Here is a 15,754-nt window from a genome sequence, read left to right on the forward strand (position 1 = left end):
GGGAACTGGAGGAGAACTGAAAATGACCTTGCTTTTACAGCCATTGTGGTAACTCACTTAAAATTTCACAATTTATATAAGCAGCTCCTCTATGATTAGTCAGTCTATTACAGCCTTTGCTATATTTTCCTGGAAACATGTCATCACTCTCAAATATCTACTAATCCATAAATTCGTCCATTTTTTATTTTTTTAAGCATCCATGATTGGACACATGCACCTTCTGAGGAGCTGGACTCTAAATCAAAAGCTCTCTTTACACAGGCCCTATGAATATAATTATATGAAAGTGCAGTGGAGAGATTTAGTACAAGCTTTATTACTCCGCCGTAGATTAAGATCTGCTGGCTATAGGTGAAGCAGATGCAGCCACAGCCCTTTTAATGGGCCTAATTCTTTGTCTCCCCGTTCTCTCATGCAGTCCTCCCTGTCCATCTTCCCTTCTGGCTCTCCCCTCCTGCTTCTTCCTCAGCACACTTTGTCCTTATTTCTTCTGCGTAGCTGTTTCACTTGTGTCCTTCTTTGGCCTTGCACTTCTGGGTCTTCTCTTCTTCTATTTTTCTCGCGCTCTTCCCCCCTCTCTCCTCCTTGCTCACGCTTTCTCCTTCCCTGGTGGGGTCTTATTAGAGTTGATGAGAGGTTTCTGTTCATAGCCTTGGCTTTATTTTTAGTTCCCACTGCACGAGGCCACCGGCCCGCAGCTTTCAAGGAACCTCCTTCCAGCTATTAAATGAACATGTAGACATGTTTTAATAAAGGTACATGTCTTTTAAAGGCAGTTGCCTGCATGCTGTCGGTCATTTCAATTCATACTGACCACAGTGGTCATATCCATCACATTTGAGCCTGAAAGGTTTTTAAAGCAGGTTCCACCATCATCAAACCTTTTAAGTCTTATACAAATTTTCTAGTTTTATATGTCATTTTAATGCCAGTTTAACTGTACTTATAACCAGATACTTTGTTTTACATATTTATATCTGTGTATCTGCAGCAAGTACTTATTTCCCATTTTCCTATCCAGAATGTTACACTTCCAGACAGAGCCTTGGTTTAGTTTGGCCACGCAGGTGAATTGCATGCTTGTGGTTTGTCTGATTGTAGGGCCATCAAGAATGGAAAGGGGCTGCACAGCAAGAAAGAGTTCCCCATCCACAGAGTTGCTGATATTTCTGGGGTAGGTACCCTTCTGTGTAATATGACAACTGTGACTAATGTATTTTAACCTTTCTTACTGCTGACCCAACGACAAGACAATATAGAGTACTGTGTCTTTCCTGATGTTTAATGCCTGTTTCCTCATCGTAAAAAAACTAAGCAGCCTCTAAAAATAATCAACGCCATTAATAAAACCATCGGGGGTGCTTGGTCCTAGCTTGTTTACGTGTGCCCAGGGGCTTGATAGAGGCATCATTTGGCTAATGAAGCCTGATTGGGAGTGCTCACCAAATGAACATTAGTGCAGAAAACCCATAAAACCTCTCAGTAATGAGTAATGGGTGATTGGCGCACATTCTTTTTAAGCATGTGTTTTTGTTTGTGCAACCCAGGAAGCAGATTTTTAAATTGTTTCACTGCGATGTCTTGTCTTCCATTTTTAAATCAGCTTTATGAAAGTTGAGCATTTGTTTGTTGCTGTAGTTATTTCCAAAACTGCTGTTAACTTTTTCTTTCATTTTTATTCCCCCAAAATGACTTTAATGCACGTTGCTGTGCTGCAGCTGAGTGTCTGAGTATGTTGAGCTCTCATGAAGTGCAGAACAGGGCAGTGGAAAGTGTGATCAACTAGAATGGGTCCCGGTGGCATGACGAGGACTTAATCCTGGCACTGTGATGTGAATTGTTCCACGGTGGGAACTGCCCTTGCTACTGGCTTTATTTTACCATTGTGTTATTCTACTCCTGCCCGAAACAGGAAATTGGGGTCAGCTATTCAGGTGGTGGATAATTCACACCTCAGTACCTGGGTGACATCAGATGTCAGGTCAAACAACACATTCAGCACATTAGCCCTTTTTTATTTTACCGTCTTTTAAATAATATTAGCATGTTCATCAGCCTATGTCTTTATTACCTCTGTCTTTTGGTTTGAGGTGAACGCATACAGCAACAATTACAGATAAGTCAGTGGTTACAGAGCAAAATCGACCTTTGCACATCTGAATAATGTCCTCTATTATTCTACTGAACCAGAACATGTTACACCAGCTTTAACATTTCTATTCAGAATAATTCAAGCACCTCTATGTATTTTCTGTACTTGTTCACTAGCCATCACTTCCACATTACCATGAGCCACTAGATGGTCCACTTTGAAGGACTCAAAACTGAACTTCAGAAACATTAGCACCTCGTTGTCAGTCTCACTCAAGCTCTCCTGAAGCACTTGTGTGTGCAGTCCCTTGAGACACATTTGGTTAAATTAATCAGGCACTCTGTCTTTTTATTTTTTTATTTTGGGCCTGTCGTTATGCACAACTGTGCAAGTTGCTTTCTAAAGTGTCCTCGACTTCCATTTTAAAGGCGGCTTTCAGCTAAGTTATTAAAGCTGTTTAACACCAACAGGACTTTAGAGTCTGGCTAATAAGTTCGACGTTGCTTTGCATAACTGCCCTCCGATGTTATGCTGTTGCCCATTGTCATCATTGTAACTTCCCTGTGTCTTATTGTGTCAGCAGGACAGCTAAATTACTGGAGCCTGTAAAAATAATTATGACAGGGAATTGTTGTGCTGACTGAGCAGCCCTGTGCTGTTTTATCAGGGGTTTTAGGGCATTGGCTGCTTATAAACCTCCACCCAAGTTAACCGGCTGAATTGACCACATTGTGTGCGCAGTAATAACATGGGAGCAGTTAAAGGGGCAGGTGCTCAATAATTAATTTACTTTATTAACAGCGAAAGGGCAATATATGCCACACCCCACGTCCAGTTGGAGATTCCACAATGCTCCCTAATTAAAAAGTGTCCAAGTAACCCAGCTGTGTTGTGTGTTTGTGTCTGACCAGCGCCTTTTACACCCTCCGTTATTAGTGCTGCGCCGTCGGTGATTCAGATCGCTGCCATTACATGCAGCTGCAGCCTCTCCCGTCTATTAACTTTCTCAGTGTTTTTCCGAAAGGCCAAAGATTTGCGTCCCAGTGCGGGACCGCTGCCAGTCAGCGCCAATGGGCGTGTGTGCACGTGCATGCACCAGTTGTTTGGCTGGGCTAATGTAATGAGCATTCTAATAAAAGGACCGAAATAGCAACATTGCCTCCTCCCCTCTCCCTCTTTCTGATGCACACACAGCTGTACACGTGCATAGGCACATCCCAATACACACTTCTATACGTCAGCATCTTTTATCTTGGTGGTATTGGTTTACTGAAAGGGATTATGTACAGAGTGGGCTGCAGTCTCAAATAGAGCAGAGATGGGTTTGTAACGTATAGTGTAGGAGATCAGAACAGAGGTGGTGGGAAGAGAGTGGATAAAGCACTTGACTCACCTTAAACCTCTAAAGGTTGCATAATGAGGTCCTCTCATGTCTCCCCCCCCTTTTTTTTTTCTGAACCCAGTTAGGCTAGACAGCCCACACACTGCAGGTGCTGTAAAAGTGTTTGTGTGAACAAGTGTTTGGTTCTGTTGTCTCCCACTCAAGGGGCTATTTTGGACTTAGGTGGGTGGAGTTCAGGTGGTGCATCTCATGGTTAAGGCATGGACTTAACTCACGCTGTCCCACCGATGACATGTCACCCGTGGTTTCTGTTCAAAGCATTAGAGCAGTTCTGGACTCGCATCCGTGTCCAGCAGAACACGGGGAACCCATTTGTTTGTTCTGACTCTCCTTGTTTAAATGCCGTCCTTCCCTCTGAGCCTCTGCTCCTACTCGCATGTCCACAGTGCCACAAACACGCATACGATCTCTCTAAGCTGCTGCATGATTCACTGGTCTGTTGTGCCTACATGCTCATGCCTAGAGTAGGCGCATATTAAATAATTTTTTTATCGTTCATGAATCTTTCCCAGCCACTGCAGTACCAGCCTTGCTTGAATACACATGATTTAGCTCCGCTTGTAATTTTGGCCTGGGCGCACCAATAAGCTCATGAGTCACCCTTGCAGACGGATATGGAGGCAGAGATGGAGAGAATTATTTTTGATTGCATGCAGTTCCAGACGTGTCGCTTAGAAGCGACGCAGACTTCATTAAGGCAGACTAGAATTTAACGATGTCTTGAAAAAGCCCACAGATTCTGTCGTCAGCAGGTCTGTTCAGACTGTTTCGCCGCCTATATATTGTTGCTGGTGATTCATCTTGGTACTATCAAGTTTGTCTTTGGATTTTTCAGCTCTAATGGAATTCACCTTTATCAGTTACGCTGTAAATGTTGACGGTAAATAAGACATTGACACTGCGTTAGGAGGTGAACTCGTCTCTGTCTCTGTCCATTAGGAGACGCAGAAGGCCAAGCAGTTTCTGCCCTTCCTGCAGAGGGCCGGCCGGTCGGAGGCGGTGGTGGAATACGTCTTCAGCGGCTCCCGCCTCAAGCTGTACATGCCTAAAGAAACCTGCCTCATCACGTTCCTCCTTGCCGGTGGGTAGAGCTTTCTCTTACCTCATTAGTAGGTCAGTTCATTCGGTCTTTTAACCGACTCACTTCTGACGCTGTTTAAACATAAATCACTGCAGTGAGCAACATTGGCCAGTGTTTGCCACTTGTTCCAGAATGTGGAAAACGCACTTAAAGACGCTTATGGGGGTGAAATAAAGACTGTGAGACAGCAGGTCCTCGCATGTATTTCACCTCTTTGACCATTTTGGCAGTTTGCATTAGTAATAAAAACACTGACACACTATCTTTGGCAGCCAGCAGTGATTTACAGCCTCCTCTCGAATCATGGGGATGCTCAGAACAATGGATGACACTCTTGTTATTTCAGTCTCGATCTCCATTTCTCTTACTAGCACCCACACAGAGCTCCTCCTTTTCTTGTAGTAGAACAAACACTGTGTTATAATTCTGCCTTTAATTGTTTTTTTTGTCCACTGCCGTCTACAAGATGCACCGCCATGACCCCCGCCATAAACCAAATGCTGCAATAGGACCATTGCAAGCTTTTCAGAACTGAAGTGTGATAATAAGACGTCATGGTGTAAACGCTTGCTTTCAGAGCTGTCAAGTGTGTGTGAGGTCATGTTTACTTGCGGGAGGATTTTATTCAATCTGGTTATTGGCAAAATTGTGAGAGGCACATTAGAGTGCATGTCTGTGCACATTCAATTCACTCTGTCCCCAGAATAAAAGCTTCATCTGCTGGAAGTGAGTCAACATGTATGGTCTTTAATATACACATTAGGCTGAATCACCATTGATTGATACAAATGGCTCCTTTTCCTATTTTGTGTATTTTCATCTTCCCTTGCAATTATGCCCCACTGTATTGCCTGGAGAGCTCTCTAGTGTGCGGATGCTTTTTACTGTCACCTCATTCTCAAGCGTTTTTATCTGTGATGCGTTCACTTCTCATAGATTAGATAGAAGAGTCAAAATGTTTCATGTGGTCATGGTTTTTCTGCCCTTGTATGTGTTTTGCTTTCCTTTCTTTGTTCCTGTCTTGTTTTTTCCTGTCTCATAGCTGCTTTGTAATAAGCAGCCTCGTATTCTCAGTCTCCCTCTCATCTCCATGCACCATCTCCTACTGTTTCATCGCAGTCAAAGGTAACTTTGTTTATTCATCCAACTGCACCGTCTTATTCACAGGGCTTTATGAATAAGCTCTTAATGCTTTTATAGAGCAAATTATCACCATTTCTTATAATAACTCCATTCATTTTCCATTAAAGGTTAAGAGGTTAGAACTGCTTTGAAATCTGAAGTTCCTCTTTAGTAAATATTCACTATATTCAGATAAATGTGGCGTTTATTCGAATGGTGCTCCTGTCCTGCCTTAGTCATCTGTTTCATTAGAAGTGTTTTCTTTGTACTGTATTCATCATCGCATTTTCATTCTTTACCAGTGTTGTGGGAGGATGTTGAAGAACAAACAGTTTACAATAGTGCTGCAGATGAAATTGCCCTGTGGCAATAAGTGATGTAACACTGCAAGTTAAAATTATAATACCAAAACACAGCGCGGGCCTCTTGAAGCTGGAGTCCCAGCCTGCTTGGCTGTTGCTTAATGTGACTTAACACTAAACCCCTTTGGTTGGAATGACTTGTTTCTACAGTTAAGCACCCCAAAACCTCAGTATCCGTCCTCGCACATGGTGTCCTCTTCCTCCCAGAGTTCTCCTTGATGGATAAAGACAGCGCTTAGAGAAAAGTAGGTTGAGGAAAACTAGAGAGACCAAGTGAAACCCGTGCTTCAAAAGGGCCGGAGGTGTGCTTCAGGAGTTAAAGGGAAGTTCCTTTTCCCCTCCCACATCACCTTTCCTTTCTTGTCTGCAGCTGCTGTCCCGTGCAGTGTCACGTCCATATGCAAGTTTGATAAGGGGCAAAGGAGTCGTCCTGTTTGGAAGAAAAGAGCGGTACCACACAGGAAAGGGATTTGGGAGGGGGATGAAAAGAAGAGGAGGCGAAAGAGGTGTGGAGGCAGAGAGGACCGAGGAGAGATAAAAAAAGAAGGGGGATGTGGTATAGAGAAGACGAGAAAAGTACAATTGAAGTACGGTACGTGGGTACAAAAGCCTGTTGAAGCTAAGGGAGACCAAGCAGTGGAAAGGCTGTAAAAGTTTACTGGCTTCAATAGCTTTCATGGAGTTTCAGATGGAGGCCACTGCAGGTGAAGTGTACTTGGAAAGTAACTAAGAAAGGTCTGTTGAGCAGCAGCAGTCTGTCAGAAAGATGAAATGCCCATCACCCGGACACAAAGATTCACGGTGTCAGCAGGACGCATTAGCCGCTGCAGTCTCGTCACGTTCCTGAAACCAGCGCGTGCACGGTCGCCGTGTGTGATTGCGGGAGATGAATGTGTTTAATCGCGCAACCTAAAAAACGTTAGGCATTGAAGCAAGTCTATCAAATAAAGGCCAGAAATAAAATGTTGCTGTGCTGCGTCCTCGTGTGTGTCTCGCACATTTATTACAGCGCTGGGGGGCAGGATGCTTGGAGGCCTTGAGGCCCACTTTAAGGCCCGCCACATTACCAAGTTGCTGCTGAGCAAGAAATAATAACTTTGGCTAATAACACCTTTTATAGGTGTTACATGTACGGCACAATAAGCTGTAATCGTGGATCTAAACATAGAGCGTGAGCTGCATCAGCCTACAGGCAACCCAGTCAACCAACACGACCCAGTGTGCTGCAGCCACACGCCAGTGTTCGTTAGCTTAGAGAGTCTGCTCTGAGAGAAATGATTTTAGATTATGCTGCTGTCAAGGTGGTAGCAGATGGGATTTAGGGTATTGGGACCTGCTGGAGAAGTGTGATTTTACTCAGCAGCGTACCGCTCATTATTTGGCTTCAACCACTTGTGTGCGTTATTCTGCAAATTACCAACTTTATTTAGAAAGAACAAATATTACAAAACTGTCTTCTCGCAGTATGTCAGCAGGAACCAAGGAGACGTTATGAGAACTTGTGGTGGTTGGTGAACGAAATAACGAGCGAGCTTCAGAGCTGAAGTGAAACTGGATCGTGTTTATTGTCTAACATGGGTGGTAATCGCGTTTATACTGGGCTGGATCCGCCCGGCAGCCATCCATCTACAGCTGCAGACACGCCAGAGCGTAAAGCTTCTGGGAAGATAGGAGTCGAGCGATCAATATGCACACTATTAGTATGGGAATTTGCAACCTGATGTATTTCGGTGGGAACTGCAGTGGTGACACTAATGCGCAGCAGTCGCACATTGCGGCATTTGTCCCTCCAGACCACTTTTTTTTTATTCCCATGTATTTCTACTGGAAGAAGCTTATTATCCTGGCCCGGCTGATGGAGGCGGAGAGCTTGACTCAATCCTGTTCTCGTAATATGTTTGGTCAACTGAGAACACATTCAATTATGAAGTATGAAAAATGTATTGGGAGCGAAACGTCCTGCTGTAAACGGATGCATATGAATCCACCAAGTAACCAAGGGTGTGGTCTGCTAGAATGATCAGTCCTCACTTAACAGATATGCAGGAAACCGCGCTAAAGGGAAGGCGTGACGATAGTGACGCTGGCGTGTCCCGAGCTGACAGGCTCGTCTGTGTATTGATACTTGTCGGGCGCCGCTTTGCTGGCGGCGGCGTGAGCGATTGTGCGAGGAAGCGGGACCGGCGGAGACGGACGAGTGGAGTCGCCTCTGGACGGCGGCCAGGTGGGCGCGTGGCGGCGCGTGGCGGCGCGGGGGGGCAGGTAGTAGCTCATGCGCCGCTCGGCTTATCGCAGCATCGCGTCTCCTGCCCCTCTCGCACGGCGCCGCCAAGGCGCTGACAGACACGCTCATGTTTTACACATGAAGTATAATAGCGGTGAGACGCGGAGGACGGACGCCGGCCCTGCGCCCCGGGCACGGGATCCTGTGTGTGTGACGTGACGTCAGCGTTGGTCAGCGCACGTCTTGTTTGTCTCTGGGATCAGATAAGATGGATTCCCTGTAGTTTGACCCAGATGCTTATCTGGGTGTCAGGTGTGAGTTATGCATGGTGGTGCAGGATAAAATTGGCCGTGCTAAGTGACTCCCTGCCTCGGTCTAAATGCTGCGGGGGGGGCTGCGTTCAGCTGCTTATTTAGCATTATTAAATGATTTGCCTCATAATTCTTTAAGTTTGTGTCGTCTTAAAGAGCTTGACTTTGGAATTGTTGCTCCTGTGAGCCTGTAAAACCCACAAAGACATTTCACTGTATGCGCTATACAATTAAAGTCCATTGTGTATTACATCCTTGAGCAGTCTTTTCTGTGGATTATGCCAGAGAAAAGCGCCGTTCCCGGCCTTATCGTGGCTCCAGTCAAGCCAAGCAGAAACTTAAATCTCTCTCTCTGCAATTACTTCACACACCATTTTTTTTCACCAGTGCACACACACACACCTCATTCTGTCTCCCCTCATCTCTTTGCTTCTCCCTGTATTCTGCATTGCTTCCTCCTCCTGTCTTTCTTCTGGCTCTGTTGTAGCCAGCGTCCCACGTGGAGGCCCTGTCCTGGTCTACTTCTATAAATACTTGCAGGTGATCTTGGCCATCGGCGCGTCTCCTTCTCCTCTTTGCACTCCTGCAGACTCTAATGTTTGCGTTGATTCCGATATTCCGTCGTGCTGTGATGCAGCGTGAAGAACACGCATCGACAGTAGCCTTGTTTTTCTTGGTGATCTGCTGTACAGCTCAGTAAAAGCTGCACACTGAAACTTTTTTCTGCAGAAGGTTGACTCAACAGTTATTCATAGCTCCTAGGCGCTGACTGTCCTGTAGCCTCATTGTGCCGTTCCTGGGTCATTTCCCCTTCCCTGCCATTGCGCTACGTTGGCTGCTCTGATGTTTCTTGTTCTCATAAATAGGACGGACACAAGCATGGAGGGATTTGCAAAGAAACTGCTTTGTGTTGGCTGGCCGTCCTTGTTACGCCAAGGTTATGGGAAAGTGATTTTAGCTAGGGGTTAAGTGAAATGTCTTCTATTGAAGCTGCTTTTTGCAGCTTTTGACTACGGTGCAATTTAAATGATGGTCTTTTCACTACGTAGGCCTTTGTTGGAAACCACTTTCGTGTTTAAAGACTAGCGTCATCCGGTGACCTTCACGTATGAGCCGTCATAGAAACGTCGCTGTCCACACGTTATCTTTGTGCCAAGTCAGAAACACTTACCCGTCTGTTTTTCAGTGCAGGGCTGCATGAATAACTAATTGCGCGTGGTGTCATTTTTTGAGTATGGCCACTGTGCCTTCTGTTATTGCTCTTCCTGCACCTCCCACTGCAGCTGCTTGAGTTTGGCTTATGTTCAGTAGCCTACAGATGCTCCTATACCCTGTGTTATGTTTATGAAGTCTCGCAATCTGGCTTCCTACTTGTCCAGCCAATGCCTTCTGATGATCAGGACAAAACTGGAAATTAATAGTTCCTGTGCAGTCGGCTTTTATTGGAAGTCACTGTCATAAACGCGTACAGTCTCTCCAACCTCTGCCCAGAAGCTTCTGTATTCTCACCCAAACTCTATAAAATGAGTGCCAGCTGATGTTGGAGGACCCCAGGGACAAAGTGTCCACTAATGGTTGCATTTAGCCTGATCCCTCGATGACCAGTTTGCCATCATCTAGTTAATCTGCCTGGGGTCATGGATGACACAGACTCTTGGACGCAGACCTTGACAAAGATGCTCGATGCGTCAGTTGTCAGGAGCATTAGAGACCTGGAAATACTGGCTACTGTCTATTCAGCGTCACATCAAAGTTTCTTTTATTTTGTGACTGAAAATACCTTTTGATTAGCTGCTGTGCTGTCGTCTAACTGCTACGTTTGTGTTGGGCAGGTATTGAATGTCCACGCAGTTCCAGGAACACGCCTGGGGGCATGCAGGTGGCGGAGCCCTTCAGCGACGAGGCCATGCTGTTCACCAAAGAGCTGGTGCTGCAACGGGAGGTGAGCAGTAAAGCTGGACGATGTGCTGCAGCTTCACCACATCCAAATATGTCAAATTCCCACCCAGTCTTATGTTTACGATGCTGTTTTTGGCTTCGAAGCACATTTCTAACAGTGTTTCACATTCTCGCTCTGCTCTGCTCTGGTCCAAGCCCTTATTATTTGTGCAGTTCTTTGGTAATTGGTTTATCTATTCAAGCATGAGTTTTTATTTACCTATATGGTGAATGTAGAAAAATCTATATATCAAAAGTCATGTTTTTTCACCAAGCTACTATAAAAGCAAAATATACACTCGTCTTTTGACAGTTTGTCTGTTTCTGATGACAAGTGTGTTTCTCATCTTGAAACGAAGTGTCATGCTGCCAGACAGCTCGTGCTAAAATAGGATCGCTGACTTTAAGAAGCTGTCTATTCCCGCAGAAGCATTATTGCAGCATTTATTTTTTTTTTTATGTGGATATCAAGTGCTGTAAAAATCTGGACAGAAATGGCCCTAATGAAGTAGACGGACCCTAAAACGCACACCGTGCTCACAGGCAGTTTATGGAAAGCTCACGTGATAGTGGATCAGGGCTCCTGGGCTTTAGAAAACTCCATCCACTGTGTGCCTGTTCATTCACATGGTAATAGGTTTTTATAAGAAGCAGTGAACGGACCAAAGCCATGATGAAACTAGCTATAATCCTGCCACCACTTATCCGGGCCACACACTCTCTCTCCTGCTCCCCACACCCCCACCCTCCTCGTTCCTATCTCCGTTTTAAAGAGCTTTTTTGCGTAGGGTGGCTGACTCCACTGTCCTCTGGTGTTTAGTTGTCATGGAAATGTAGCCTTGGTCAGCATCGGAGGTGGACTTGTGTTTAGTGTGTATGTGTGTGTGCGCACCGAATAAGCCGTTACCGAAATAGGTGATGCAAGCACACGGCGGATTTTGATCGACAGAGATGCAGAGCTTTCCCCCCGTGAATCCGTAAAGAGCCTCTGTAGCAGCAACAGTTTGAAGCGAGGCTTTATTTATACAAATGCATAATTAATCAGATTTCTAAGACTTTTTTTCTGCTTTGACACAGCGTCTGTAGTCATCCCCGATTAAACCGAGCATTCATCAGGCACATATCGTCTTCCATCCTTACACACTCTGATGCACACACTCGCTCACACATTTTCTCCCTTGCCAGTCATTAGTGGTGTCAGCAAGTTTTTCACAGGTAGGTGGGAGTTAGCAGGCAGGACGGAGCCACATAACGAGTCCGGAGCCCGGTGCGGGGGCTGCTTGGCCGCCTGCAGTGACCTGCTGTTATGGGCTAGTATGAACACAAACGCACACGTACACTGGAGGGGACACATTCAAACAGACACCGCAGTTAAGCATGCACGCACGAGGTGCTGCAAAAAAGCGGCAAATTCATTATCTGAGAGGAAAGTATAGGTGAAAGATGTGCGTGTAATGGTGCACTAGGGTTTGTCAGTGAAGAGGTGAGAGCTAGCGCTGAACTCTAACAAGGGATGAGTCGCTCGCAGCAGAATTAAAGTCTCCACCTCTGACGGCGAGGGAGAGCTGTGCCCTTGAGCCATCTTTTCCCCGTTGTCCCTGTGGACCAGGGCGGGGAGCGCCATCCAAACAGGTGATCGCATGAATATGGATCATTAGATTTCATTAGCATGAGACTCTGCTGTTGATTTAGCTCTGAATAGCATCTGATTGCGGCCGCTCTGCGAGATCGGCTCACGTGAACAACGTTTTATTTGGGTTTCGCTGCTGCGTTTATTTGCATTCATCAAATGTGTTTTCTCACTTGTGCTGCTCGACAGCCGTTTGAAGTTTCCTAGAGGTTTGTCGATCTGAAGATGGGCTGATTCAAGGAAGGTTTTTTTTCCCCACCACATTCATTCTTCTGAATTTCACTGCTCTATAATTAGCAGTCTCCTTTGAAACTTGCTTTTGGTGTGAGGATGAAGGCGCTTCTCCTGCCTTTGTCTTGCTCTTTTGGCGCTTCACTAATGGCCTTTTCCCTTATTTGCTCTCCCTCTTCCCACTTGTTTGTCCCTCACACTTTGCTGCCTTCTTTATTTCGTGTCCGGCTTTAAATCCCGCACTGACATTTGCTCTCAGTCGCCCGCCCATTCTCGCCTGCCATTTCTCCCCATCCTCTCTTTTTTCCGTTTCTCTCTCTAAACTGCCACGCAGCCATGTCTTAATTTCTCCAGATGCAGACGCGCATAATTAATGTGGCATCCAGCGAGGGGAGCGGCCCTGCGTTTCTGTCTCTGCTATTTATAATCACCCCGCCACTCTCATTCTCTCTGTCTCTCTGGTGAGTCTGTCGCGTTTCTTTCTCTCCTCCAAAATCACTTTTGTGTTTCTCCTGTCTTCCCTCGCCCCCTTTCTCCCTCTCTTTCTGCCTGTCTTCCCTCTCTGTGGCGTTAATCTCTGACAGACACTGCTTCCGTTCCCAGCGTGGAGCTGAAACGGCAGCACAGAATAGAGGGGAAAAGCAAACGCATTGGTAAACACCACTCCCCAGACGTTTTCCTTTTCCTTCTTTTTTTCTGATGTCTTCCATTTAATTTCTCTCACCTCCCACCTTCCATTGAGGAAAAACATCCATTCACTATCTCAGACACTGAGCTCCTGTTGATTTTCTCTGTGCTTTTGGGTGGCAACTTCAAAAGCTCAGCCCAAGCAGAAACGAGAGAATTTTACTGCATTGACGTGTTTATCTTGGATGAGTCAGCAAGGCATGGGACATAATTAATGGTGTAGAGTTAGAAAATCAAAGACAAAAGTCAGTGAAACAATATTTATATTTATATATTTATTCCCAGCACCATAAGTATTTTTATTGAAGATGACTGCAGTGTGAATAAATCGCTGTCAGAATAAGGTGCCTCATATTTTAAAGATCAGCTTCTGCTTCACATTTGCAAGTGTAGTTTGAGCAGTTTCATACAGGATTAAATAGTCACTTTCATTCCCCTGTGTTAATCAGAAGAGGAACAGATGCCTGATTGAAACCAGTGTTTTATATATGTCTAGATTTCAGTGGCCACCGGGCGACAGATGAAGCAAGAACAGGGAAAAAAAGAGGGTGAAGCAGAAGCAGAGATGGAGTGTTTGATTGAGCAGAGATGAGAGTGGGTTAAGTGGACAGTAATATGCAGTGTACTGTTCCACCTACGTACACTGTCAGTCCTATTGACCTCATTCAGTCTGGGTGGTATCTCATCTACTGTACTGCCCTGACTGCCTACTCAGAGTTGCCCGTAGCTTACTTTCTCATTCGCCGGCATGTAAATAAAAGCACGCTATACTGTGCGTTCATCAAGCCGTTGCCATAGTTCCCGCAGACACAAGCGACGGGTGCCGTGGGCCGTGCACGGCGTCCCAGCTGGGCTGCGGCCACCTACCTCGGCGTGTGACGTGGACGTGGTGCACCAGGCGGCCGGGGTTGCGTTTGAACCTGCAGGAGGTCACGTTGTGGAGCACCGATGAGTCACCGCGCCAGCGTGGCGGCGCAGATGCCCCGCTAGCGCCCGTCTCCCCACATCTCCCAGCTTTAATAACTGTTCTTAGTGAGCACTTTAATTAGATACTAATAAATCCAGCACCTTTGTAATATCAAGAGGATTTGTGTGGATGTGTGGTAATCCCTTTTTGTACCACCACTACAAGTATAAATAGGCACACAGAGTTGTGCATCTCCGTGCACTGCCGTGGTCACTGCAACACAGATAAAATGATTTAGCTCCTCACATACCCACATAACCATGCAGAATGGATGCTCCATGCATCCCAGCCTCTCTTTATACGTCTTATTTTGCTTCTCGGGGCCGCAGGACAGCTCCGGATTTCTCCACAGCTTCCATGCTCCCACATTGATTTTCGATCACGCTTGAATTATTTTGGCACGAGGCCGATTACACAAGCACTGCATCTCGCACTCTTTGACCAGGCCTGCTCCTCTCCTCCCCTCTCCCTCGGTCTCTCCCAGACTCTTGACTCACATTCGGCAGTTTGCGTTGGCCCGTTTTGCCGACGCACGTTTGTATGTTTTTCGTCCTGCGCATCAATTTCCAAGATGTTTGTTTCTAAACTTTGTGATGCGCAGTTTGCAGCGTGTGTGTGAGTGCGTAAGCGAGGGAGGGAATGAAACACGTGGTGAATAATTCATGGTGTGGTTTCCTGGTCAGTGAAACAGGCAGACGGTGGGACGGTGAACTGCCCCTTGGGTCCTTTTCCCCACCACAGACTGTAGTTAAACAAACCACAGGAGCAGTAGGCAGCCCCACGTCCATATTACTGCTGCTTTATGGCCACAGACAGAGTCTGTCCCCTTCCATTTGTCAGTCTGCTACAGGATGAGCACCCAGGACCACTTAGCACGAGGGACGTTTAATGCTTTTATTTTCCTGCTTCTGTCCGTGTACGTGTGGCGTTCTTGCGGCGTAGCGACCGCAGCTAACCTCTCCATAATACTTTTGACTAATTGGTGTCACGAGTAGAGTTCATCTTTAGGTTTTGCAGCAGCTTGCAAATAAAGTACTGCTCAGCTGGTTTATGTGTATCAGTGTCACAGTTGGGGCGGCTTTGTTCTTTGAAAATCATGAATTATAGCCTGAAGGTGAACAGGATGACCCACATAAACGCATTCACGCCGCCGCAGCGACGCAGAGATAGATCGGCCTAAATAGAGATGGAGAGATGAGAGGACGGGAGAAGCCTGCTCACCACTTTATCACCCCAATTCGTTTACGAGGGCGACCTTGTGCTTAACACCCGTGTGTGTGAGTGATGGAATTGCAACTTCACAGTCCACCCTGATAAGCATATCCTGACACAGGCACACACTGTGCTTGGGGACCAGCTGAATCCTCTTAGCCTTTTCCTCTACATGAAGGGCACTGCAGTACTCTTCCACATCAATGAGAGCAATAATATAATGCTCTCACACTTTGAATGTATTGTCTGACAGTATATCTCTCACTGAATTACAATTAGGAATTTGAGTTCCCTCCCACTCTCTCCGGTCCTTTGCTTTCGCACTGGTGCCCATTTTTGCAGGTTTCCTGCCAGATTTAAGGCCAAGTCTCCCTCTCACTCTCTTACAAAGAGCAGAATGGACATGGGGCATTACATTCCCACAGTAGACAAACACATTTCACTCAAATTATTCTTGAACCTGGGGCCAGACTGAATGCGTTTGGTAAGTGA

General features: G+C 46.0%; 1 protein-coding gene across 1 annotated transcript in view; it reads left to right on the plus strand.

Annotated features, from left to right (window-relative positions):
- snd1 (staphylococcal nuclease and tudor domain containing 1) overlaps positions 1-15,754 on the plus strand; it is a 119,797-nt gene that overhangs the window by 29,550 nt on the left and 74,493 nt on the right. Inside the window, exons 14-16 of the mRNA XM_029163567.3 lie at positions 1,105-1,177; positions 4,437-4,578; positions 10,430-10,539. Coding sequence (XP_029019400.1) covers positions 1,105-1,177; positions 4,437-4,578; positions 10,430-10,539 — 325 coding nt within the window. The remainder of the gene's footprint in view (positions 1-1,104; positions 1,178-4,436; positions 4,579-10,429; positions 10,540-15,754) is intronic.

The sequence above is a fragment of the Betta splendens genome, chromosome 9, assembly GCF_900634795.4.
Source record: "Betta splendens chromosome 9, fBetSpl5.4, whole genome shotgun sequence".
In the NCBI taxonomy this organism is placed as follows: domain Eukaryota; kingdom Metazoa; phylum Chordata; class Actinopteri; order Anabantiformes; family Osphronemidae; genus Betta; species Betta splendens.